The 27,741-nt window shown below is 45.0% G+C and overlaps 1 protein-coding gene across 1 annotated transcript in view; it reads left to right on the top strand.

Moving 5' to 3' along the window:
- Window positions 1-15,691, top strand: part of vwa8 (von Willebrand factor A domain containing 8) — a 97,232-nt gene extending 81,541 nt beyond the window's left edge. The window contains exons 40-45 of the mRNA XM_055870343.1: window positions 2,110-2,218; window positions 3,507-3,632; window positions 4,573-4,731; window positions 12,072-12,170; window positions 12,678-12,916; window positions 14,004-15,691. Of these exons, the coding sequence (XP_055726318.1) occupies window positions 2,110-2,218; window positions 3,507-3,632; window positions 4,573-4,731; window positions 12,072-12,170; window positions 12,678-12,916; window positions 14,004-14,112 (841 nt within the window). The 3' untranslated portion in view covers window positions 14,113-15,691. The remainder of the gene's footprint in view (window positions 1-2,109; window positions 2,219-3,506; window positions 3,633-4,572; window positions 4,732-12,071; window positions 12,171-12,677; window positions 12,917-14,003) is intronic.
- Window positions 15,692-27,741: the final 12,050 nt, after the last annotated feature.

Below are 27,741 nucleotides of genomic sequence, written 5' to 3'. Positions count from 1 at the left end.
CTAGGAAGATTGAATTCTAGGCTGCAGTGAGGGCAGATTGAAGCTGAATGCTAAGCTAGCAGTGAGGGCAGAGTGACGCTTAAAGGAGAAGTTACCTTTTTTTACAACTAAATCTCTATATTTTATGTAAATGGCATGTTATAGAAGGGTCCAGACACTTTTTTAGCAATTTCACTTGTTTTTGAGAAACTTACCCTAACCAGCGATTCACTTCCTCATCCTCAATGTGCAGTACGGGGATCTGAAAAAACATTAACAAAATGCTCCAAAAACACCCAAATATGTCCTTTTTGAAATGGAAATGCTCTCCGCATAGTGATGCAGGTCTTTAGATGTTGTACACAATGTGTCATTCCAAACTTTGTCCGCAACATCCTATTTTGTGCGACTCGAGCTGTTTCCCCTGTCTAACTGTTCCATTCTCCGTGTAGCCTGCTGCTAGAATGGACGGAGCGGTATTGCTTGTGTCGTAACAAAATGGAATATAGCGTTGCTGATAAAGTTCTGAAGGGCACAGTTTCATGTGTACAACATCTAAAGACCTGCATCACTGTACTGAGAGTGTTTCTGTTTTTTTCATGACATTTTATTTTTTATTTTTTTTAGCGTATGTTTTCATGTTTTTTCAGATCCCCGTACTGCATAACAAGGATGAGAAAGTGAATCACTGGTTGAGTTAAGTTTCTCAAAAACAAGTAAAATCACAAAAGTGTCTGGACCCTTCTATAACATGCCATTTACATCAAAAATAGAGATTTGGTCATTAAAAAACAAAATTATCCTTTAATGCTAGGCTAGCAGTGAGAGCAGATTGAAGCTGAATGTTTGGCTAGCAGTGAGAGTAGATTGAAGCTGAATGTTTGGCTAGCAGTGAGAGTAGATTGAAGCTGAATGTTTGGCTAGCAGTGAGAGTAGATTGAAGCTGAATGTTTGGCTAGCATTGAGGGCAGATTGAAGCTGAATGTTTGGCTAGCAGTGAGAGCAGATTGAAGCTGAATGTTTGGCTAGCAGTGAGAGCAGATTGAAGCTGAATGTTTGGCTAGCAGTGAGAGTAGATTGAAGCTGAATGTTTGGCTACCAGTGAGAGTAGATTGAAGCTGAATGTTTGGCTAGCAGTGAGGGTAGATTGAAGCTGAATGTTAGGCTTGTAGTAAGGGCAGATTGTAGCTGAATGTGCACATCTGTCCCAGCAAGCAGGCTGGGTCTCTCTGTACCCTCTATACTACGTAGTTGCCAGTGATATGGATTTGACCCGTGGGTTAGCAGTGTGTTTGAAACTGTGATACGTGATAGGACAGAGTCAGGCTGATCGCATGGCTGATACACACTCAGCCGCAATACCACCTTCTGAAAACACACACACCACACACCATCTTGTCACGCTCTGGTTCTCAGCTAAGACTTCAAACACCTCATAGACAATACCCCAGCAGGCATTCAGGGAGATAGCTGGTCTCATATCTGCCTTCCCCTATTTACCTGGATTAGACGTGTGTGCGTGTGTGCGTGCGCGCTCCATGGTGGAAAAGGATTAACTCTGCCAGTCAACACAGAGATTTAGATATGCTACCCTTACCTGGAGGGTACAACACACCTGCCCTGGGCTACACAGGTGTGTGTGTGTGTTTATGCTTGCGTGGATTGCTCATGTGTGTGAGGATCAGGGGCTGGCAGCACTCCAGTCAGGCATCAGTCAGCCCACCTGCTCACACACACAGACACACACACACACACACACACACACACACACACACACACACACACACACACACACACACACACACACACACACACACACACACACACACACACACACACACACACACACACACACACACACACACACACACACACACACACACACGCGCGCCTCCCACTGGCCCTTATTAAACAGGACTGGCCCTTCTCCTTTGCTCCTCAGGTGTGCTGAACTCATGGAAACATCCCTTATACACTTCTCACACACTCTAACATGCTTGTCAACACCCATTACCTTTAATTTAGGATGAATGTTGTACACATTGGCTCTGATCTCAGTTGTATTTTTCCTTTTAGAATAATGGCAACAGTGGCTCACGGTTTCTTTCTCTCCCTCTCTTCTTTCCCCAGGCTGAAGGAGATAGACATGAGTGAATATGATGCATCTACATACGAGCGTTTCTCTGGAAACGTCAGAAGACAGGTCCAGTCTCTGCGCATCATTCTGGACAGCTTACAGGTAACAACACACACGATATGTCCCAGAATACTGTTCCCATGTTGGTAATACCAGTCCTCAGTGGGTTAGAACTAGTGCAAACTATGCGCACCTTGGGTGGGAAATAGGTAGAGAATCAGACTGCATTAACGTTTTTGGTGACATTAAGATAGCCACCATGTGACATGAGCACAGTCACCCCATACTGTATGTGTGAAAATAATAGGAAGGAGTGGGCGCTGGCCCCAACGGACACTCTGATTGGTTATCCAGATGAGGGCCCCTGGACAAGGGGTATGGCCAAATCTCAGGAATGTGATTCTGTCTTTTTATCTTTTCCTAGGAGAGGTGGGTAGCTGTACGTGTGTAATTGTGTTTGTGTGTATGGGTGTGAGAAGAGTGGGATTTTTTTTCGTACTTGACAATGATTACAGTGTATGAGGCCAAGCGCTATGATGCTCCAGGGTTGGGTGTGTGTGTGTGTGTGTAAACATTTTACTATACTTGTGAGTACCAAAAGTCCTCACAAGAATAGTAAAGCAACAAAAAAAGTGAGGACATTTTTCCAGTCTGCACTTGTAAAAAGTCTATTTTAGGCGTTTGGGTTAGAATTAGGGTTAAGGTTAGGGAAAATCTGATTTTGAATTGTTGGTCCCCAAAAAGTCCTCACAAGTATATATAGTGCATGTGTGCACTCCACGCCAGGTGGAGCTGGGGTGGGGTGGGCTGGGCTGGACTAGGATGTTGTGGGCTTGGGGTGTGCATAGGCTACATACATGCATTATGTGATATCTCATAATGTATCTCTTATCTCTGTGTGTGCGTGCGTGCGTGCGCTCAACTGTGTAGTAGTATTAGCTGATAACATCCTCTACTGTGTCTGCTAGAGCTTGTCAAGTCTGTGTAGAATCTAAAGTACATGTGTGAACAGTGAACCGTCCTGCTGTTACATGTTATGAACCGTTTAGGAAACGATCTACCCCTATTCAATATCACCTTTTTCTGGCTGTCATACTTAATCAGTCTTTCTTTGTTTGCACTGTCAAATGCACAGAGAACATTTTGCATTTGTGGAGGTTTTTAAGTCATCTCCTAAACATAACTGAGGGTCAGTTTCCCAAACGCAGACTAAGCCTCTTCCTGGACTAAAAACACGTTCAAAGATCCTCCATGCTTTTCAGGAGTAGGCTTAATTTGAGTTCAGGATACTGGCCCCTAGATTGTTCTGATTGTTTGGGAATTAGTCTATCCCTATCAGAGTTGATTAGTGGGGGATATGTTGACAGTGTTTCTCTGTCTGCGTCCCCAGGCCAAAGGTAAGGAGCGTCAGTGGTTGAAGAATCAGTCACTGGGAGAGCTGGACGATGCTAAGATCATAGACGGACTGACGGGAGAGAAGGCTATCTACAAACGCAGAGGAGAGCTGGATCCAGAGGTGGGTGGGTGGATGGGTTTGGGCGGGCGGGCGTTGTTGGACTCCTGTTGTGTGTGTGATTATTATAATTGCAAATCTATGGTCTCGATCACACACATTCTCGCACACTAACTAGGCATTAACAACACACACAATGTTCCCACACTAAGACATCCCACCCATACGCACGTGCACCCAAACAAACACATACTCACGAAACAAAATACACATGTTTTAATCTCATTTAGCTCCAAGTGTTGAATATTTTTGGTCGGTCTAGAGAGGACAGCCGTCTATGGTAACATAATGAAAGAGAAACAAAAGAAAATGTTTCTCCCACTATTAAATCAGTTATTTCTAGGTAAAGTGATTGAGCAATGCCATTTTCAATAGATGTCCACTTCAGATGTGAAGTGATCTGAATGAATGGGTTTCCCCTAGCGTTTCTTTGCTGATGTTATGAAGAGTGATTAAGATAATGTACCTCAGCTTGTCTCTGTGAAAAGAATATTGTAGTAGGGATTCTCACATAAAACATAGTTTTTTGTTTATAATATTATTCTGTTCCAGTTCTATACAGTAGCAGTTCCCCTGTAATATTCCATCCTACAGGGAAGTGTGTGTATAATTAAGCTATAAGGCACCTCGGGGGTTTATGGTATATGGCCAATATACCACGGCTATTGGCTGTTCTTAAGCACGACGCAACGCGGAGTGCCTGGATACAGGGCTTTGCCGTGGTATATTGACCATATACCACAAACCCCCGAGGTGCCTTATTGCTATTATAAACTGTTTACCAACATAATTAGAGCAATAAAAATAAATGTTAATATACGTTTTGATATACCACGGCTTTTGGCCAATCAGCATTCAGGGCTCGAATCACCCAGATTATAATATCTGTTTAACCCTCTGTGTTCTGTTTCGTGTGTTCGTCTGTGTGTGTGTGTGTGTATAGCTGGGCAGCCCGCAGCAGAAGCCAAAGCGTCTGCGTGTGTTAGCTGACGTGTCAGGGAGCATGTACCGTTTCAACGGGGTGGACGGCAGGCTGGAGAGATCCATGGAAGCTGTGTGTATGGTGATGGAAGCCCTGGAGAGCTACGAACAGAAGATCAAGGTGAGACACACACACACACACACGCAGGATATGTGTTGGTTTGTCCAGACTGCAATATCAGTGAGTGAGTGAGTGAGTGAGTGAGTGAGTGAGTGAGTGAGTGAGTGAGTGAGTGAGTGAGTGAGTGAGTGAGTGAGTCCATGTCAGACGTGTGTGAGGAGGGGTGGAGTGGCAGACTTCATGGCCCCACAGCGTTCTCCTCTACACCACCTGACCTACTGCTTACATATCAGTGTTACACACACGTGCGTTACCCGCCTGCATCTGAAAACGCGCACACACCTGTGCTCTACACTCTGACAGGTGCCACCTGCTCATACACATCTAAGATAAGACGTGCGTACACAGACACACATACTAACACACGCCAGCCTGTATGCAAGTTCTAAAAGAGAGGACACAAGATGACTTCAGTGTTGTATTCCAGAGCATCATAAGGTCATGTTTAGAAGAAGCTAAGGCCATATATAGTCAACACATACATGCATAAACACACACACACAGGGCCATGCACACACCTTTCAGGGGGCAGGTGCTCAAAATAAAAAAGGGCACCCACTTGACTGCCTCTGTAGAGAAAATTGTAACATTTTTGACCATAGGCCTATTTATTTCTGCAACAACACACTCATCACAAATGTGAAGCAAGCTAGTTACAGTGCCTCCTAAAGACATGATTGACATCGGGAAAAGAGGGTAGGCTGTCAGCTGATTTTTAGTAGCCTAGGGTCTGGGAAAAATGTGGCCTTTCATGCAATTCCACGTAATTTTACATGACTGTAGACTTTGACAGAATATTTTATTAATACCACACAAATATCGGAATGACAGACTACTTTGACACTGACAAACTGAGAATCTGAGATCAATAAAAACGACCTTGTCTTGAATCCATCAATGCCCTAGGCCTAGGTATGTGGAGACACACATATTGTACAATATGAGGAGGAAATGATGCTCAGCTCACTCTCCGGCGATGGCCGATGCACTCGTGCCGAAAGCCTATATCTCGCTCTTGTTTTATCTTGGAAAACAATGTTCGCTCAATAGGCCTATTTAGAAGTTGGTCAAATATTTTGGTTGCCTACAGCAGACAGATTAGAGTATTTCATTTTCAGCTGGAGCCATTTGCTTTCCAACCGGTGTTTTCCCACGATTGTGTTTGAAATATTGCGAAAGATGTTTTTGTCATGCTGTTCACTGACAGATTTGCTGCTCGTTCCGGACTGTAGGCTATGTCTTCTTATTGTGCCCCACACAAGAATGTTTTTTTGAAAGAAGCTATTAATCCTTCCTCTGTGGCTAAATTATAAGTCTACTCATAGTGTAGTAGGCTATTCTGAATTGTTTTATTTCTTTCTGAACAGACAGCAGTAATTCTGTAACATTGACATAGTATTGTATTTACATTCATCAGTGTTGCTGCAGAACCTCCACAACCCTTCCCGCGGCTATGATTTTATAAGGAAATAAATGATGAATTGCTTCTGCCGTAGGCTATCAGCCAACCAGACCAAATATTGATGATGTATATCAAGTGTTAACAAATGTTATGCTGCTGTCACAGTACTGTTGCTAGCTTGCTACACACACAGTGAGCACATCTCGCTATTAATTTATGGAATCCCGGGAGCACGCAATCTCCGTACAGGGCAGACTGAGAAAAAGGCACAACCAGGCGCATGTGAGCTCCATACAAGGCAGACCAATGGACGGGTTAGGGGGAAACGAACTTGACGACGTCGCAACGACTTGAGGGCAGTGGGTTCAGAACAACAATGACAAAAACTGTATACAAAAAAACACCCAAATGGGCACTTGGCGAGTGGGAGGGAAAAGGGGCAGGTGCTCGGGCACAGGTAGATCCCTATCTGTGCACGTGCCTGCACACACATACACACGTAACAGTGAGACACACATACAGTGCCTTGCAAAAGTAGTCATCCCCCTTGGCGTTTTTCCTATTTTGTTTCATTGGAGTCATCATGGGCCAGCATCTCTGTGGAACGCTTTTGACACTTTGTAGTGTCCACACCCCTACAAATTGAGAAAAAAGTTATAAATTATACAATTATACAACATTGAGGTCATTGAAAATTACAATTAAGTGCTTGAAAAAGTTCCTGAAAGTCCTTGACATTTGCTCACCAATGTCTGTATAAACCCTGCTTAAAGGATGTACAGTGCCTTGCAAAAGTAATCATCCCCCTTGGTGTTTTTCCTATTTGTTGCATTACAACCTGTAATTTACATTTATTTTTATTTGGCTTTCATGTAATGGACATACACAAAATTGTCCAAATTGGTGAAGTGAAATTTCTTGTAAAATTACTTGTTTCAAAAAATTCAAAAAACGGTAAAATGGTACGTGCGTATGTATTCACCTCCTCTGCTATGAAGCCCCTAAATAAGATCTGGTGCAACCAATTACCTTCAGAAGTCACATAATTAGTTGAATAAAGTCCACCTGTGTGCAATCTAAGTGTCACATGATATGTCACATGATCTCAGTATATATACACACCTGTTCTGAAAGGCCCCAGTCTGCAACACCACTAAGCAAGGGGAACCACCAAGCAAGCGGCACCATGAAGACCAACAAGCTCTCCAAACAGGTCAGGGACAAAGTTGTGGAGAAGTACAGATCAGGGATGGGTTATAAAAAAATATCCCAAACTTTGAACATCCCACGGAGCACCATTAAATCCATTATTAAAAAATGGAAAGAATATGGCACCACAACAAACCTGCCAAGAGAGGGCCACCCACCAAAACTCACAGACCAGGCAAGGAGGGCATTAATCAGAGAGGCAACAAAGAGACCAAAGATAACCCTGAAGGAGCTGCAAAGCTCCACAGCGGAGATTGGAGTATCTGTCCATAGGACCACTTTAAGCCGTACACTCCACAGAGCTGGGCTTTACAGAAGAGGGGCCAGAAAAAAAGCTATTGCTTAAAGAAAGAAATAAGCAAACACATTTGGTGTTTGCCAAAAGGCATGTGGGAGACTCCCCAAACATATGGAAGAAGGTACTCTGGTCAGATTAGACTAAACTTTAGCTTTTTGGCCATCAAGGAAAACGCTGTCTGGCGCAAACCCAACACCTCACATCACCCCAAGAACACCATCCCCACAGTGAGGCATGGTGGTGGCATCATCATGTTGTGGGGGATGTTTTTTTATCGGCAGGGACTGGGAAACGGGTCAGAATTGAAGGATAGATGGCGCTAAATACAGGGAAATTCTTGAGAGAAACCTGTTTCAGTCTTCCAGAGATTTGACACTGGGACGGAGGTTCACCTTCCAGCAGGAAATTGACCCTAAGCATACTGCTAAAGCAACACTCGAGTGGTTTAAGGGGAAACATTTAAATGTCTTGGATTGACCTAGTCAAAGCCCAGATCTCAATCCAGTTGAGAATCTGTGGTATGACTTAAAGATTGCTGTACACCAGCGGAACCCATCCAACTTGAAGGAGCTGGAGCAGTTTTTCCTTGAAGAATGGGCAAAAATCCCAGTGGTTAGATGTGCCAAGCTTATAGAGACATGCCCCAAGAGACTTGCAGCTGTAATTGCTGCTGAAGGAGGCTTTACAAAGTTTTGACTTTGGGGGGTGAATAGTTATGCACGCTCAAGTTTTCAGTTTTTTTGTCTTATTTCTTGTTTGTTTCACAAGAAAAAATATTTTGCATCTTCAAAGCATGTTGTGTAAATCAAATTATACAACCCCCCCCCCCCCCCCCATAAATCTTTTTTAATTCCAGGTTGTAAGGCAACAAAATAGGAAAAAATACCAAGGGGGTGAATACTTTCGCAAGCCACTGTACCTCAGTCGGCAGCCGTACATGCCCTTATCAGGAGTGATGCCATGTGACACTAGATTTGGGGTGTTCCACTGTAGGACACGTTATCTGACCCTGGGTTATGTGTCAACTAGTTTATAAAAGAGTATTGATGGCACAAGTCTGTGACCAGGCGGACATACTGGGCTCTGGCAGAGACAGGATACCCTTGACCCTTCATAATGAGCCCTAACATCACTGGCTCATCAGGGCCAGTGGACCAACATAGCAGCAGGGGGAATGCTTGACTTACGAGACCTTTCCCAACAATTCAGAGTTAAAAAGTGAGCAAAGTTAGCAAAAAATGTAATAGTAACACAAAATAATAACAACAACGAGACTATATACAAGGAAAGGGGGATACCTAGTCAGTTGTCCAACTGAATGCATTCAACTGAAATGTGCCTTCCGCATTTAACCCAATCCCTCTGAATCAGAGAGGTGCGGGGAGTACCATAACCGAGTCAATGTGAAGGGGTACAAGGTAGTTGAAGTAATTGACGTAATTGAGGTAAAATGTACATGTAAGTAGGCATAAAGTGACTAAGCAATCATGATAGAAAATAAACAGAGTAGCAGCAGCGTGTGTGTGCGTGTGTGTGTGTGTGTGTGTGTGTGTGTGTGTGTGTGTGTGTGTGCGTGTGTGTGTGTGTGTGTGTGTGTGTGTGTGTGTGTGTGTGTGTGTGTGTGTGTGTGTGTGTGTGTGTGTGTGTGTGTGTGTGTGTGTGTGTGTGTGTGTGTGTGTGTGTGTGTGTGTGTGTGTGTGTTGGAGTGTCAGTGTAGTATGTGTGGGTAGAGTTTATTTTATTTTTATTTTTATTTTATTTCACCTTTATTTAACCAGGTAGGCTAGTTGAGAACAAGTTCTCATTTGCAACTGCGACCTGGCCAAGATAAAGCATAGCAGTGTGAACAGACAACAACACAGAGTTACACATGGAGTAAACAATAAACAAGTCAATAACATGGTAGAAAAAAAAGAGAATCTATATACAATGTGTGCAAAAGGCATGAGGTAGGCAATAAATCGAATAATTACAATTTAGCAGATTAACACTGGAGTGATAAATCATCAGATGATCATGTGCAAGAAGAGATACTGGTGTGCAAAAGAGCAGAAAAGTAAATAAATAAAAGCAGTATGGGGGGTGAGGTAGGTAAATTGGGTGGGTAGTTTACAGATGGACTATGTACAGCTGCAGCGATCGGTTAGCTGCTCGGATAGCAGATTTTTAAAGTTGTTGAGGGAGATAAAAGTCTCCAACTTCAGAGATTTTTGCAATTCGTTCCAGTCGCAGGCAGCAGAGAACTGGAAGGAAAGGCGTCCAAATGAGGTTTTGGCTTTAGGGATGATCAGTGAGATACACCTGCTGGAGCGCGTGCTACGGGTGGGTGTAGCCATCGTGACCAGTGAACTGAGATAAGGCGGCACTTTACCTAGCATAGCCTTGTAGATGACCTGGAGCCAGTGGGTCTGACGACGAACATGTAGCGAGGGCCAGCCGACTAGGGCATACAGGTCGCAGTGGTGGGTCGTATAAGGTGCTTTAGTAACAAAACGGATGGCACTGTGATAAACTGCATCCAGTTTGCTGAGTAGAGTATTGGAAGCAATTTTGTAGATGACATCGCCGAAGTCGAGGATCGGTAGGATAGTCAGTTTTACTAGGGTAAGTTTGGCGGCGTGAGTGAAGGAGGCTTTGTTGCGGAATAGAAAGCCGACTCTAGATTTGATTTTGGATTGGAGATGTTGGATATGAGTCTGGAAGGAGAGTTTGCAGTCTAGCCAGACACCTAGGTACTTATAGATGTCCACATATTCTAGGTCGGAACCGTCCAGGGTGGTGATGCTAGTCGGGCGTGCGGGTGCAGGCAGCGAACGGTTGAAAAGCATGCATTTGGTTTTACTAGCGTTTCAAGAGCAGTTGGAGGCCACGGAAGGAGAGTTGTATGGCATTGAAGCTCGTTTGGAGGTTAGATAGCACAGTGTCCAAGGAAGGGCCGGAAGTATACAGAATGGTGTCGTCTGCGTAGAGGTGGATCAGGGAATCTCCCGCAGCAAGAGCAACATCATTGATGTATACAGAGAGAAGAGTCGGCCCGAGAATTGAACCCTGTGGTACCCCCATAGAGACTGCCAGAGGACCGGTCAACATGCCCTCCGATTTGACACACTGAACTCTGTCTGCAAAGTAGTTGGTGAACCAGGCAAGGCAGTCATTAGAAAAACTGAGGCTACTGAGTCTGCCGATAAGAATATGGTGATTGACAGAGTCGAAAGCCTTGGCCAAGTCGATGAAGACGGCTGCACAGTAATGTCTTTTATCGATGGCGGTTATGACATCGTTTAGTACCTTGAGCGTGGCTGAGGTGCACCCGTGACCGGCTCGGAAACCGGATTGCACAGCGGAGAAGGTACGGTGGGATTCGAGATGGTCAGTGATCTGTTTGTTGACTTGGCTTTCGAAGACCTTAGATAGGCAGGGCAGGATGGATATAGGTCTGTAACAGTTTGGGTCCAGGGTGTCTCCCCCTTTGAAGAGGGGGATGACCGCGGCAGCTTTCCAATCCTTGGGGATCTCAGATGATACGAAGGAGAGGTTGAACAGGCTGGTAATAGGGGGTGCGACAATGGCGGCGGACAGTTTCAGAAATAGGGGGTCCAGATTGTCAAGCCCAGCTGATTTGTATGGGTCCAGGTTTTCCAGCTCTTTCAGAACATCTGCTATCTGGATATGGGTAAAGTAGAAGCTGGGGAGGCTTGGGCGAGTAGAAGCGGGGGGGCGGCGCTGTTGGCCAAGGTTGGAGTCGCCAGGAGGAAGGCATGGCCAGCCATTGAGAAATGTTTGTTGGAGTTTTCGATTATCATGGACTTATCAGTGGTGACCGTGTTACCTAGCCTCAGTGCAGTGGGCAGCTGGGAGGAGGTGCTCTTGTTTTCCATGGACTTTACAGTATCCCAGAACTTTTTGGAGTTAGAGCTACAGGATGCTAATTTCTGCTTGAAAAAGCTGGCCTTTGCTTTCCTGACTGATTGCAGGAGTCCAGCGAGTGTGCATAGAGCCGGTGCAAGAGAGTCCGTGCAACAACAAAAAGGAGGGTCAAAGAAAACAGTCAGGGTGGCCATTTGATGAACTGTTCAGCAGTCTTATGGCTTGGGGGTAGAAGCTGTTCAGGAGCCTTTTGGTCCGCCCTGCGGTAGCAGAGACAACAGTCTTTGACTTAGGTGGCTGGACTCTTTGACCATTTTTCAGGGCCCTACTCTGACACCGCCTGGTATAGAGGTCCTGGATGGTGCGGTACGCACTACCCTCTGTAGTGCCTTGCGGTCGGATGCCAACCAGTTGCAGCCCCGCTTGGTATGCTGTCAAATGCCGTCAATGGTGCAGCTGTAGAACTTGCTACGTATTACAGGTCGTAAGTTATTTTACCTCTGCTTGAGTTATTTGATGACCTCCTCTCTTCCATTTTCCTCCCCCTTTCTCTCTTTTCTCCAGTATGACATTGTGGGTCATTCTGGTGATGGTTATGACATAGAGCTGGTCAGAACAGACAAGGTCCCCAAGAACAACAAACAGAGACTGAAGGTCCTCAAGGTACGGACCCAACTCCACTTCACTCAACCTCACATTACCCTCCTCAACCCCACACTACCCCACTGACTCTACCTCACTCTGCCACTACCCCAATCAACCTCACACTACCTCACTCAACCTCACTCTACCTCACACTTCCCCACTCTACCTCACTCTACCTCACACCACCCCACTCAACCTCACACTACCCCAATTAACCTCACACTACCCCACTCAACCTCACTCTACTTCACACTACCCTACTCTACCTCACACTACCCCACTCTATATCGCAATACCCCACTCAACCTCACTCTACCCCACACTACCCTACTCTACCTCACACTACCCCACTCTATATCGCAATACCCCACTCAACCTCACTCTACCCTACTCTATATCTCACTTTACCCCACTCAACCTCATTCTATCTATTTTACCCATTCTACCCTACTCTACCAATGCTCGTCTCCTGTCCTCTCTTCCCCTGTGTGTGTGTCCTCACCTCTCTCTCTCTGCCCCCTCCAGAACATGCATGCCCACTCTCAGTTTTGTATGAGTGGAGACTACACCCTGGAGAGCACTGAGGCTGGCATCAGGGAGCTGGCACGCGAGGAAGCTGACGAGCGCTTTGTGGTGGTGCTGAGCGATGCCAACCTGGAGCGCTACGGCATCACGCCCGAGCGCTTTGCCCGCGCCCTGACCTCCGACCCCCAGGTCAACGCCTTTGCCATCTTCATCGGCTCGCTGGGCGACCAGGCCGACAGGTGAGAAGATGGAGGTGGGGGGTAGTGTGCATGTCAAGACGCGATGATTGTTTATCATAACAGGTGGCTCAAGTGAGTAGGCTCCTACATCAAACACTTCCTGGAGGAGAGAACAGTATAGTTTGATCAGTACTTTAGCCTACCCACACAGTGTGCTGCCTGCTGCTCAGTAGTCCTTTGTAGTGTTTGTTCTCAATGAAATCCCAGTTTAAAGAGATTCTAAATGCAGGACCAAGAAGGATGTGCTCTCTTAAACCTAATTATCCTTCTCTCTCTGTCCCGAACACATACACACGCACAGTGTTGTCTGGCCTGTGTTATGGCTTGTATGGTTGGCGTTGCGTGTCCTTTGAAGTCTGAATTGTGTGGGCCATATTGTTTGTCGTTCTGTCCCGGCCTCAGGCTGGAGAATGTCTATGAGTGGCTTTAACCTCCGTCTCAGTCTCTCTGTGGTCTCTCTATAGCTTAGAACCCAGTTAGAGAGAGAGAGGGAGGGAGCAAGGGGGAGAGAAGACAGAGAGTTATATGTGGCAGTATATTCCTCCCTGTTTCTGTGGCTGTGGTGTCTCTAAGCTGGTCACTGCCATGACCTAAAAAGCAGTGATCATCATGACATAATGACTGGAATAAAATGGAAAAGAAAGAGGGAAGGGGGGATTTAGGAACACAGCTAACTATGGGGAGGGAGGGAGAGAGGGAGATAAAGTCAGTGAAAGTATCTTACTGACTTTGCCCACCACATCTCCCTCTTCCCAGTTCTGCCTGTCAATGACAACTATTGTCTCGCGTTCATTCATTGGCTCATGGAAACATCTGGAACATTTGTCCTCGGAAAGTGGGGTTTCTTTCTCATTGGAGTATCCACATTCAGCTACTGAACACACTGGGTTGAATCTTGCCATCTATTTCTGTTCAGACATTTGACAGTAGAAGGTCACTATCGCTCTCGCTCTTCTCTCGCTCTTCCTTTTTCTCCTCTCTCTCTCTCTCTCTCTCTCTCTCTCTCTCTCTCTCTCTCTCTCTCTCTCCTACTCTCTCTCATACTCTCTGTCTCTCTCTCTGTCTCTGTCTTTGTCTCTCTCTCCAGGCTCCAGAGAACGTTGCCGGCTGGGCGGTCCTTCGTTGCCATGGACACCAAGCACATCCCTCAGATCCTGCAACAGATCTTCACCTCCACCATGCTGTCCAGTACCTGAGAGTGAGACATCATTTCTGGCTTATCAGGACAGTGTGTGAAGTATAATGATAATGGCCTTCAGATGACTGTGTACAGGACTACAGGGCCACACAGTGAATGGGCCGTCAGTACTATCCATTAGAATGTCCTACTGACATAAATTTGTATGTTGTTTTTTTATGTATGATTTAATGAATGCCTGATATGTAGGGTGGCACGTAGCCTAGCGGTTAAGAGCGTTGGGCCAGGAACCGAAAGGTTAGGTGAAAAATATGCCCATGTGCCCTTGAGCAAGGCACTTAACCCTAATTACTTGTGTAAGTTGCTCTGGATGAGAGCGTGTGTTAAATAACTAAAATGTAAATGTATGAATGTTGAGTTGTGTTTTGCCACAGCTCATAACCCTGCGCTATAACTTTACATTGAAGTGACATTACAGTGACATAAGAGTGACATTTCTCCCTATTAACATTTCTTAGGCCCCTAGACTAAGGTCAAGACAGTGAGGTCCAGGGTGTTGTTTTAGGGTGTTTTGGGCAGATGCTGGTGCCCTTGGACACACAAACACACACACAGTTGTTGTTTGTCCAGTGTCGGTCAGAGGTAAACTTGAGAGAGCATCTCTGTTTTTGGACTTCCTTTGTCTTGTGGCCTTTGACCTGACACACACACACAGAGACACACACGGGGTGTCCAGCACTCACTTGGCTCCTGTGGAATGTCCGGACTGTGAGGGGGGGGGGGGGTTTCCCATCTGACTGCACACGCTCAGTTAAATGTTGAGCAACACCTTCATCTGTGTGTGTGTGTGTGTGTGTGTGTGTGTGTGTGTGTGTGTGTGTGTGTGTGTGTGTGTGTGTGTGTGTGTGTGTGTGTGTGTGTGTGTTCCTCTCCTCTATCTATATCAACAAGCACTGCTCATTCCCTTCCTGACCACCAGACCTTATGACACTCACTGCTCTTCTCAGCCCCCCCAGGAATCTGAGCTTTCATTACAGGACCCCCACCCACACAAACACTGGCACACACACATAGTGATGTGTGTTGCTGGGGAAAAGTGTATGATTAATAGAAGCTCTTGGAGGACGCAGAGAAATTCTATAGAGGGGATGGAGGAACAGGAGGGAAGGGGGAAACAACTACTGAGAAAGAGAGAGGTATCATTGGTCATTTCTCAGAAGTTTGCCTCACCAGTGTTGGGCAGCACGTGGAAACCCCTTATCTCTTCACTCAGTAGCTTGACCTCTCTCTCTTTCTCGTTCCCTGGCGTGATGGAGGATTAGTGGCCTGTTTCCACTCTGACTCTGTTGCTCTCTCTCTCGTAGGCTGGTTGTTGGTGTGTGTGTTCTGCTATCTGTGTGTTGGATGTGTCTGATTAGATTGACTACAGACCTACCTGAAGTGGCATGATTGAACTGTGGCCTGTCTAAACACTTCTGTATATCAGATCTCTTCCATTATGATTCTAGTAATTCCTGACATCGCTGGTGTGTTTGATCCATCTGTTTCATGCTGTTTGTTGATTTGTTTGTAATTGATTATAATGGAATAAAATGGTGTAAATATGTACAAAGTTGGAATAAACTCATAAATGATCAGTCATGTCCTGTTTTTGTTTTTGGCTTTGGTGGGTAATGTGTCATGGTTGAACCCAATTGTGCTAGTGAAGACCATTAGCCCTGTTCTGAGAATCTGAAGGAGTTCCTGGAATCCTTCCACGACAGTTTGTGTGTGTGTGTGTGTGTGTGTGTGTGTGTGTGTGTGTGTGTGTGTGTGTGTGTGTGTGTGTGTGTGTGTGTGTGTGTGTGTGTGTGTGCGCCAACTGTCTTTGGATCTTTTTGTATTTTCTTTTCTGGTCACTGTTACAATCCTTGTTAGCCAAGTACAAGAAAACCCTTGTCTCCACTTAGGGTAACCCAGCTTCCCCTGCCTCAGGCCAAGGCTTACCCCATCCACTATCTGCTTCTGGAATTAAGATAGATCTAGGATCAGATCACCCTACCCCCAATCATAACTAACCATTAACGGGGTCAACATAAATCTGACTCTGAATCAGTGGTTAGGGTGATTCACAGGGGAGTAATCTCCCTGGAGTGTGTTGTTTGTAATGACATGGTCCTGTCTGCTTCCTTTACAAGCTGTTTGATCGACCCACTGTTTATCAACCTCGCTGGTGGAACAATGACGAATTGACTTTCAATGACTAGGACACACACACGCTATGATAGTAATACACCTGGACCTGCTGTTTTCACCCCTCTCCCAGACTGTAATGGAGAGAGAAGCCGTCTAGACGTGTGGGATGTTCTGTGAGTCAATCGCTGATAGCTGTGTTTGTTTGTGTATGAGATGCCATTCAGACAACTGTTTAGGTCTTTAGGGACTTCCCCAGAACACACGTCGCAGGGTTCCGTGTCTGAGGGCCATTTAGTCCATAGAGATACACTGTCATATTCTATTCAGTCTCTCAGAGCCATAGACACAACAGTGACCACACTGGAATACAGCCAGTTCCAATGACAGAACAACTCGGATCACTTAACACTCGTAGGTTGTAGTGGAGTTGCTCTTCGATAGTGTGACTATTTGACCTGAATCTGTTCTAGAACTGGAACAGTTGGTTAGTTACATAGTCTGACCTCTGTTGTTGTGAGCTCTCTATGCTCCAGGGCTCAAATGACATTAATCAGTACAGTCCTGGAACACACACACACAATGTGACCTGTCTTTTATGGACTATACACTGGTGTGAACGTGCAGTGCCATTGAACATGAATCAGGATTGATTGGTTGGGTGTTAATTGATTGATCACTGGTTACCATAGGATAGGAGAGCTAGAATGACAGTTAATGTCTCACATATTTCCTGATGGTAATGAGGCTCCCGAGTGGTGCAGCGGTCTAAGGCACCGCGACTCAGTGCAAGAGGCGTCACTACAGTTCCTGATTCGAATCCAGGCTGTATCACATCCGGCCGTGATTGGGAGTCCCATAGGGCGGCCCAGCGTCGTCCGGTTTTGGCCGGCGTAGGCCGTCATTGTAAATAAGAATGTGTTCTTAACTGACTTGCCTAGTTAAATAAAAGTTAAACACCCCAAAAAATGTGTAAACCAGGGGAACAGGAAGCTCGTAATGGAGAGGAAGTGATGATGTCAAACAATAACACATGCCAGGGCACGGAGGTGCAGGCACGGGATTCTGGGAAAACCTTTGTGAAAACACTTCTAATGCAGATACACACACACAACACACACGCAGAGACCCATAAAGGCTTTCACTGCCCTGCAGTTGTGAACACAGACGGGAGACAGGGCAACTTTATTACTGATCATTGCACACACACACATGCACAAGCTGTGTAGACAGGAGGCAGCAGCCCCAGTGTTTTATGGCTGCTTCATTAGGCAGTAATGACAGCTCTGCTATAGTAGCTCTCACTAATCACCACAGGTGTTTGCTGCTGGGACCCCACCATGCAGACTGATGGATGGAAGGGGGGGCTATACACACACACACACAGCCTGTTGACACCTGGCACTGGCTGATGATCTCACATGTAGGTGGCTTGATGTCTGAAAGAGTCATTGAGATGTACAGTATACTTAATTGTGAGAATGCACACACACTTGCACACACACACCAAGCCAGGTATGACACACAACCCACCTGACACCTGCCTCTGACAGGCTCTCTTTGAGATCTTCACCTCACTGTGAAGTCACACACACAGACTGACAGAGAGAGACAGAGACCTTACAGTGCAGTCTGAGGAGAATCTAATGAACCACACTGTTGACAGACAGACTGGCCCAAAGACAGACAGACAGACTATTACTGACAGACTGCTGACAGACTGACCACCTTAGTAAGCAGATTATCAGATCAGGTTTCAGCACATCCCTCAGATCCCCTAACCTACCAACCATGTAGCCTACTGATGATATAACCCTATACCACCGATATAACAGGGAGCCAGATGTTACACTGGATGTATAAATCTGAGTCTGGTTGGAATTTCCACTCCCCACCAAATATGGTAGTGAGAGGAAGCCCAGTAGCCGGCAGTGGGAGAAGATGGAGCGAGTTGGAACTGGGCCGACGTTCTGCTGATTTTCTCATCGAAGAAAAGCCCGATCTCAACACAGTTTTCTGTTCCCTAAACTAGAATCTGTTCCAAACATAGGGTCACATCTACAAAACTTTGTGCACTTTGCCAAGGTTTCTAAAACTTGCATTGTTTACAAGGAGTTTGAGGGCGAATTTAGTTATTGCACACGCACTTCACAGCGAAGGCGTTCACTAGAACGCGACAATAGGATCTTGCTAGCTCGTGCTCTGTCCACTTCCTTGCTTGTTCTGCCCACTATGCTTCATTATCCCCCGTTGAAAAAGACACAGATGGACTATCTTCGGGTAGTTATAAATATCTTTATCTATACTCTACTCAGATCTTTACCCTAACAACCATGTAGCCTACTGATGATGTAGCTCTATAATAAGCAGTCCTTCCTCCCAATAAGGAATCATGTTTTGAATAGTTTAAACTTCCTCCCCTCTCAACAGGACCTGAGTCCACCATGCAGTTATAGGTTCAGCAACGTGATTAACATACAGTATATATCACCCTATTGAAAAGTCATTGTCTGACCTGCTGTGGTTACTCAGTAACCTTGGTGGTTAGCAGACCTGGAACATACAAACCATTAGTGAGGAGAGGAGAAGGCACACACACACACACACAGAGTTTGACCCTGTAGCATTGTGTGTCTCTGTGTGCCATACTGCAGATTTATAAATGAAGCATCATTACAGTATGTGTGATTTACCCAACCTTATCAGTGTGTATTGACTTATCGTACGCTGAACTTTAGTATAAGAGCGACTCAAACGGGATACATCCCTGGCTGTGACCCCACTCTCTCAGGGAGTTTAGATATGCAAGAAACACATTTCCATTTCACACCTCACACTCGTACAGGTTACCCACTTGTACCTGCAGTGAAACAGGACAAATATAAGCACCCCCTATTTGACCTTTGAGGTGACTGTAGAAGTGTAGCTTATTGTCCCTGTTGTCGTACTGTCGATTACATCAACCAGAGGATGTGGTTTTCCCCTCTGTTTCTGGGGTTTCTCCACCGTGTGAATTAAATCGGGCCGTTGTCCCTGACAACATCAAAACAACCTTATATCTCTGTGCAAAACTGTCTTGTCATATACATGTCAGTTTCGTAATAGCCCAAAGTGACCATCTTAAAGTAGCAGATGGTAATATAGAGAAGTCCCTGACAACATGGCAACTGTTATTTTAACAAACAGTGTTACTATGTGTTGATAATACTTTGTCCTTGACAACATCAACATAGCTTGACATCTCTGCATGCTTGCATAGATTATTCTGTCATCACTAAGCATGCTGTTTTTGTAACATGTAGAGACCTACTCATCACATGGAGAGAAAAAAATGATCTTGCTTGAATAGACAAGTCTCTCATTCAGCGACTAAATATGAGAAGATTTCTATATTCAATGGTTTTCAGTCCTGTTGCCTTCACCAAGCGCCTAAGTTAATATTTTATAATACAAATGTCATTATTTATGACAATACATAACTTTTTTTGGACAATATCATACTTCGACAGCCTACTTTTAACCTAACACAGTGGTCTGAAACTCACATTGCCACATCAGCAAGTCACATTATTCTGGCAAAGTGTTATATAATTCCAATTGGAATCCAGCCGGAGTTAGGATAGCTAACAGTTGGAACTTTTAGTCACCAGCAACTGCAGTTAGAATGACTGACAAGGAAGGGAAGATTGATAAATGAGGCTACCTCAACCATCTAAACTGGAACAACCATGTCAATAACTGGTGAAATAAGTCCAACCACTTATAGATTGAATTACTTTAGAAAAATATATGTTATTTACCTTTGTGTATTATAAGATCAATTAATCAAGGTGCATGCAGAAACAGATATTAAAACAAGGTATTCTAATACGCAACCTGCAACAAAGCATGCTGGGAAATATGATAATGAGGCCCCTCCTATGCCTTATTTACTCTGAGAGAGTTAATGGAAATTAGCTCAACACAGTCGAGTAACAAAAACACCATGCAGTGGTGATTGCACTGTGATTCAAATAACACTTTATTATTCACCGCAGGTGGTTTCACTTTCAATCCCACTGGTGTTAATTAACCCCACTAAAATCAACACTCAGATATAACACTCACAACACTTTTTCCTCAACACTGATATTTTAACACCCGCAAATTTGCTGTGTGCTGTAGCAAACTGTCTCAAATTGCGTGAGTATTATGTGTGCCAAACAGGTGCTGTTAAATTAAAATATGATTATATTTCTGACCATTTGGAACAGTGTAAACAACACTAAATACATTTTAACTGTACCAGAGAGTCTGTTCTAACGAGTAAAAAAAGTATATAAAGCCTTTATTACAGCAAAGACTAAAAACAGTTGCATGCATTTGTAAATTGCGGTTTATTTATTGTTTCGGCTTATTATTCAAAGCTCCCTCTGTTATTTAATTTAAAACTAAAATGCTTGATGGTATTTCAAAGCATGAATGATTCGAATGCTGTGTGATGACATTAACTAATGAATAACTGATTGATCGATATACAGTAGCCTATATATTGAAATATAGACCTAAGTAAGTTACGGTATTAAGACAAAACAGGTCGTGCTCTTAGGCCAACAGCTCAATGGTGGTTATACAAGGCTACTACTATATGAAGCCTACTAATGATAAGAACATTTGGATATCAGAGCGACGGTAACTCACCAGCATTCACCAGCATTCACCAGCATTACGATTTTCCCGAATTGGATCCTTTGTTCGTTACCCCTCCCCTCCCCCCCAAGGCAATTGAACTCATCCCAGAGGCTGCTCAAGACGCTCCTGTGGAGAAGAGGTATTTTGAGAGGACTTCTAGTCCGACTAAGCAGGCCACCATCCACCGCTTCTGAGTATATTACTCGCTAATGTTCAGTCCCTGGACAATAAAGTAGACGAGCTCAGGGTGAGGATCTCCTTCCAGAGAGACATCAGAGACTGTAACATACACTGTTTCACAGAACCATGGCTCTCTCCAGATATACTGTCCCGATTCATACAGCCAGCTGGGTTCTCAGTACATCGAGCAGACAGCAATAAAGAATAAAGAAGAAAGGCGGTGGTGTATGTTTCATGATTAACTACTCATGGTGTGATTGTGATAACGTGAAGGAACTCGACCTAGAATACCTCACAATCAAATGCTGACCGTATTACCTCCCAAGAGAATTCTCTTCGGTTATAGTCACAGCCATGTATATTCCCCCTCAAGTCGATATCACAATGGCCCTCAAGGAACTACACTGGTCTTTGTGCAAACTGGAAACCACATATCCTGAGGCCACATTTATTGTAGCTGGGGATTTTAACAAAGCAAATTTTAGGAAAACGCTACCGAAGTTCTATTAAAGCATTGCCTGTAAAACTCTAGACCATTGTTGCTCCCCCTTCGGGATGGCTACAATACCTTCCCCAGCCCTCGGTTCGGCAAATCAGATCACAGCTCCATTCTGCTCCTCCATTCCTATGGGCAGAAACTCAAACAGGAAGTATCCGTGCTAAGGTCTATTCCACACTAGTCTGACCAATCGGAATCCATGCTTCAAGATTGTTTTGATCACACGTACTGGGATATGTTCTTGGTAGCCTCTGAGAATAACATTGACGTATACACAGACACAGTGACTGAGTTCATCAGGAAGTGTATATTGGGAATGTTGTTCCCATTGTGAACTTCTTATGAACATTATATTTTTTATAAAAGTCTTATAAATATATATATTCTTTCTACAGCTTATCTGCGTACACCCAATATGTTCCCCCTGTTGATGATGCTTATTATACATTATGGTTGAACCAAAAGATTACATGAAATTGGCAAAAATTAAACATATAAGTGAAATTAAATTAAACAATAATGTATGTTGATGATAATCATATGCTAGTGATAACAATAGCCTAATATATTCAATATGCTGTAAACTATTCTCTTTTAACAGTTTCACTCAATTAATTATAATTAACATATGGCACACCCCTCACTATTGTCATTGGTTGCACTAATTGCACTGTTTTGTCTACATAACCTGGTTCAAGCATTCATGATATTACCCTGAAGAAGGCACAGTGATGCCGAAACGTTGGTGGTTTACCCAATAAATTACTGGGAGTTTATATATGGGGTGTGCGACTCTCTTTTTTTATAGCTTACAGTTTATTCACTGTTGTCAGCACTTCTACACTAAATCATTTTCTCTGGGTGTGTGCCAGCTCATGCTTTTTATGGAACTGTGAATATTAAAACCTACCCAAACCAGAAACCGTGGATAGATGGCAGCATTCACGCAAAACTGAAAGCGAGGACCACCGCATTTAACCAGGGCACTGGGAATATGGTCGGTCCCGAACAAACATTGTAGTTATTCCCTCCATAAGGCAATACAACAGGCAAAACGTCAGCACAGAGACCACGTAGAGTCACAATTCAACGGCTCAGACATGAGACTTATGTGGCAGGGTCTACAGGAAATTACGGAATACAAAAGGAAAACCAGCCACGACGCGGACACCGACATCTTGCTCGCAGACAAGCTAAACATGTTCTTCGCCGCTTTTTATTTAATTTTTTATTTCACATTTATTTAACCAGGTAGGCTTGTTGAGAACAAGTTCTCATTTACAACTGCCACCTGGCCAAGATAAAGCAAAGCAGTGCGAGACAAACAACAACACAGCGTCAAACATACAGTCAATAACACAATAGAAAAAAAGTCTATATACAGTGTGTGCAAATGAGATAAGATAAGGGAGGTAAGGCAATAAATAGGCCATAGTGGCAAAATAATTACAATTTAGCAATTAAACACTGAAGTGATAGATGTGCCGAAGATGAATGTGCAAGTAGAGATACTGGGGTGCAAAGGAGCAAAAATAAATAACAGTATGGAGATGAGGTAGTTGGATGGGCTATTTACAGATGAGCTATGTACAGGTGCAGTGATCTGTGAGCTGCTCTGACAGCTGGTGCTTAAAGTTAGTGAGGGAGATCTGAGTCTCCAGCTTCAGTGATTTTTGCAATTTGGCCCAGTCATTGGCAGCAGAGAACTGGAAGGAAAGGCGGCCAAATGAGGAATTGGCTTTGGGGTGACCAGTGTAATATACCTGCTGGAGTGCGTGCTACAGGTGGGTGCTGCTATGGTGACCAGTGAGCTGAGATAAGGTGGGGCTTTACCTAGCAAAGACTTATAGATGACCTGGAGCCAGTGGGTTTGGCGATGAATATGAACCGAGGGCCAGCCAACGAGAGCATACGGGTCGCAGTGGTGGGTAGTATATGGGGCTTTGGTGACAAAACGGATGGCACTGTGATAGACTGCATTCAATTTGCTGAGTAGAGTTTTGGAGGCTATTTTGTAAATGACATCGTCGAAGTCATTGGCAGCAGAGAACTGGAAGGAGAGGCGGCCAAAGGAACAATTGGTTTTGAGGGTGACCAGAGAGATATACCTGCTGGAGCGCGTGCTACAGGTGGGTGCTGCTATGGTGACCAGCGAGCTGAGATAAGGGGGGACTTTACCTAGCAGCGTCTTGTAGATGACCTGGAGCCAGTGGGTTTGGCGACGAGTATGAAGTGAGGGCCAGCCAACGAGAGCGTACAGGTCACAGTGGTGGGTAGTATATGGGGCTTTGGTGACAAAATTTATTGATTAGGGTATTGGAGGCTATTTTGTAAATGACATCGCCGAAGTCGAGGATCGATAGGATGGTCAGTTTTACAAGGGTATGTTTGGCAGCATGAGTGAAGGATGCTTTGTTGCGGAATAGGAAGCCAATTCTAGATGTAATTTTGGATTGGAGATGATAAATGTGAGTCTGGAAGGAGAGTTTACAGTCTAACCAGACACCTAGGTATTTGTAGTTGTCCACATATTATAAGTCAGAGCCGTCCAGAGTAGTGATGCTGGACGGGCGGGCAGGTGCGCTCAGCGATCGGTTGAAGAGCATGCATTTAGTTTTACTTGCATTTAAGAAAAGTTGGAGGCCACGGAAGGAGAGTTGTATGGCATTGAAGCTCGCCTGGAGGTTAGTTAACACAGTGTCCAAAGAAGGGCCAGAAGTATACAGAATGGTGTCGTCTGCGTAGAGGTGGATCAGAGAATCACCAGCAGCAAGAGCGACATCATTGATGTATACAGAGAAAAGAGTCGGCCCGAGAATTGAACCCTGTGGCACCCCCATAGAGACTGCCAGAGGTCCGGACAACAGGCCCTGAGGAGTAGTTGGTGAATCAGGCAAGGCAGTTATTTGAGAAACCAAGGCTGTTGAGTCTGCCGATAAGAATGTGGTGATTGACAGAGTCGAAAGCCTTGGCAAGGTCGATGAATACAGCTGCACAGTATTGTCTCTTATTGATGGCGGTTATGATATTGTTTAGGACCTTGAGCGTGGCTGAGGTGTGCCCATAACCAGCTCGGAAACCAGATTGCATAGCGGAGAAGGTACGGTGTGCTTTGAAGAACACACATTGCCACCAACGCGGCCCGTTCCCAAGGACTGTGGGCTGTCGTTCTCCATGGCTTACGTGAGTAAGCCTCACAAGGCTGCCGGCCCAGACAGCATCCCTAGCCGCGTCCTCAGAGCCTGGCGTAGACCAGCTGGCTGGAGTGTTTACAAACATATTCAATCTCTCCCTATCCCAGTCTGCTGTCCCCACTTGCTTCAAGATGTCCACCATTGTTCCTGTACCCAAGAAAGCAAAGGTAACTGAACTAAATGACAAGAGCCCCGTAGCACTTATTTCTGACATCATAAAGTGCTTTGAGAGGCTAGTTAAGAATCATATCACCTCCGCCTTACCTGACATCCTAGACCCACTTCAATTTGCATTTGCATATCTATTTGCCTCAATAGATCCACAGACGTTGCAATCGCCATCGCACTGCACACTACCCTATCCCATCTGGATAAGAGGAATATCTATGTCAGAATGGTGTTCATTGACTATAGCTCAGCCTTCAACACAATAGTATCCTCCAAGCTTATCATGGGTCTGAACCCCGCCCTGTGCAACAGGGTCATGGACTTCCTGACGGGCCGCCCCCATGTGGTGAAGGTAGGAAGCAAGAACTCCACTATGTTGATCCTGAACACAGGGGCCCCACAAGGGTGCGTGCTCAACCCCCTCCTGTACTCCCTGTTTACCAATGACTGCGTGGCCATGCACGCATCCAACTTAATCATCAAGTTTGCAGACGTCACAATAGTAGTAGGCCTGATTAGCAACAATGATGAGACAGCCTACAAGGAGGAGGTGAGGAACCTGGCGGAGTGGTGCCAGGAAAATAACCTCTCCCTTAACGTCAACAAAACGAAGGAGCTGATCGTGGACTTCAGGAGACAGTAGAGGGAGCATGCCCCTATCCACATCGACGGGACCGCAGCGGAGAAGGTGAAAAGCTTCAAGTTCCTTGGCGTACACATCACTGACAATCTGAAATGGTCCACCCACACAGACAGTGTGGTGAAGAAGGCTCAGAAGCACCCCCTCAACCTCAGGAGGCTGAAGAAATTCGGCTTGGCCCCTAAGACACAAACTTTTACAGATGCACAATTGAGAGCATCCTGTCGGGCTGTATCACCGCCTGGTATGGCAACTTCACCACCCGCAACCGCAGGGCTCTCCAGAGGGTGGTACAGTCTACCCAACGCATCACCGGGGGCACACTGCCAGGCCTCCAGGACACCTACAGCACCCAATGTCACAGGAAGGCCAAAAAAACATCAAGAACATCAACCACCCGAGCCATGGCCTGTTCACGCCACTATCATCCAGAAGGCGAGGTCAGTACAGGTGCCTCAAAGCTGGGACTAAGAGACTGAAAAACAGCTTCTATCTCAAGGCCATCAGACTGTTAAATAGCCATCATTAACCGGCTACCACCCGGTTACTCAACCCTGCACCTTTGAGGTTGCTGCCCTGTGTACATAGTCATGGAATCACAGGCCACTTTAATAATGGAACACTAGTCACTTTAATCATGTTTACATACTGCTTTACTCATTTTCATATGTACAGTACAGTTATTCAGACCCCTTCCCTTTTTCTACATTTTGTTACGTTACAGCCTTGTTCTGAAATGGATTCAATAATTTTTTCCCCCTCATCAATCTACACACAATACAAAGCGAAAACAGCTTTTTATAAATTTGAGCAAATGTATAACACATAAAATAGAAATAGCTTATTTACATAAGTATTCAGACCTTTTGCTATGAGACTCGAAATTGAGTTTATATGCATCCTGCTTCCATTGATCAACCTTGAGATGTTTCTACAACTTGTTCGGAGTCCAACTGTGGTAAATGAAATTGATTGGACATGATTTGGAAAGCAATCACCTGTCTATATAAGGACCCACAGTTGATTGTGTATGTCAGAGCAAAAACCAAGCCATGAGGTCGAAGGAATTGTCCGTAGAGCTCCTAGACAGGATTGTGTCGAGTCACAGATCTGGAGAAGGGTACCAAAACATTTCTGCAGCGTTGAAGGTCCACAAGAACACAGTGGCCTCCATCATTCTTAAATGGAAGAAGTTTGCAACCACCAAGACTCTTCCTAGAGCTGGCTGCCCGGCCAAACTGAGCATTCAGGGGGAGAAGCGCCTTGGTCAAGGAGGTGACCAAGAACCCAATGGTCACTCTGACAGAGGTCCAGAGTTCCTCTGTGGAGATGGGGGAACCTTCCAGAAGGACAACCATCTCTGCAGCACTCCACCAATCAGGCCTTTATGGTAGAGTGGCCAGACGTAAGCCAGTAAAAGGCACATGACAGTCGCTTGGAGTTTGCCGAAAGACACTAAAGGACTCTCAGACCATGAGAAAAAATATTCTCTGATCTGATGAAAGCAAGATTGAACTCTTTGGCCTGAATGCCAAGCGTCACGTCTGGAGGAAACCTGTCACCATCTCTACGGTGAAGCATGGTGGTGGCAGCATCATGCTGTGGGGATGTTTTTCAACGGCAGGGACTGGGAGATTAGTCAGGATCGAGGGAAAGATGAATGGAGCAAAGTACAGAGAGATCCTTGATGAAAATCTGCTCCAGAGCGCTCAGGACCTCAGACTGGGGTGAAGGTTCACCTTCTAACAGGACAACGACCCTAAGCACACAGCCAAGACAACGCAGGAGTGGCTTCGGGGCAAGGCTCTGAATGTCCATGAGTGGCCCAGCCAGAGCCTTGACTTGAACCCGAGCGAACATCTCTCGAGAGACCTGAAAATAGCTGTACACCGACGCTCCCCATCCATGATGACAGAGCTTGAGAGGATCTGCAGAGAAGAATAGGAGAAACTCAAAATACAGGTGTGCCAAGCTTGACGCGTCATACCCAAGAAGACTTGAGGCTATAATTGCTGCCAAAGATGCTTCAACAAAGTACTGAGTAAAGGGTTTGAATAGTTAATTTATTTGTATTTTTATATTTAACCTTTTTTTAACCTTTATTTAACTAGGCAAGGCAGTTAAGAAGAAAGTCTTATTTACAATGATGGCCTACCCCAGCCA

This window comes from Salvelinus fontinalis, chromosome 19, assembly GCF_029448725.1.
Source record: "Salvelinus fontinalis isolate EN_2023a chromosome 19, ASM2944872v1, whole genome shotgun sequence".
Classification (NCBI taxonomy): Eukaryota; Metazoa; Chordata; class Actinopteri; order Salmoniformes; family Salmonidae; genus Salvelinus; species Salvelinus fontinalis.
Note: the sequence above shows the minus strand (reverse complement) of the source record. Positions and strands in the feature narration are given on the sequence as shown.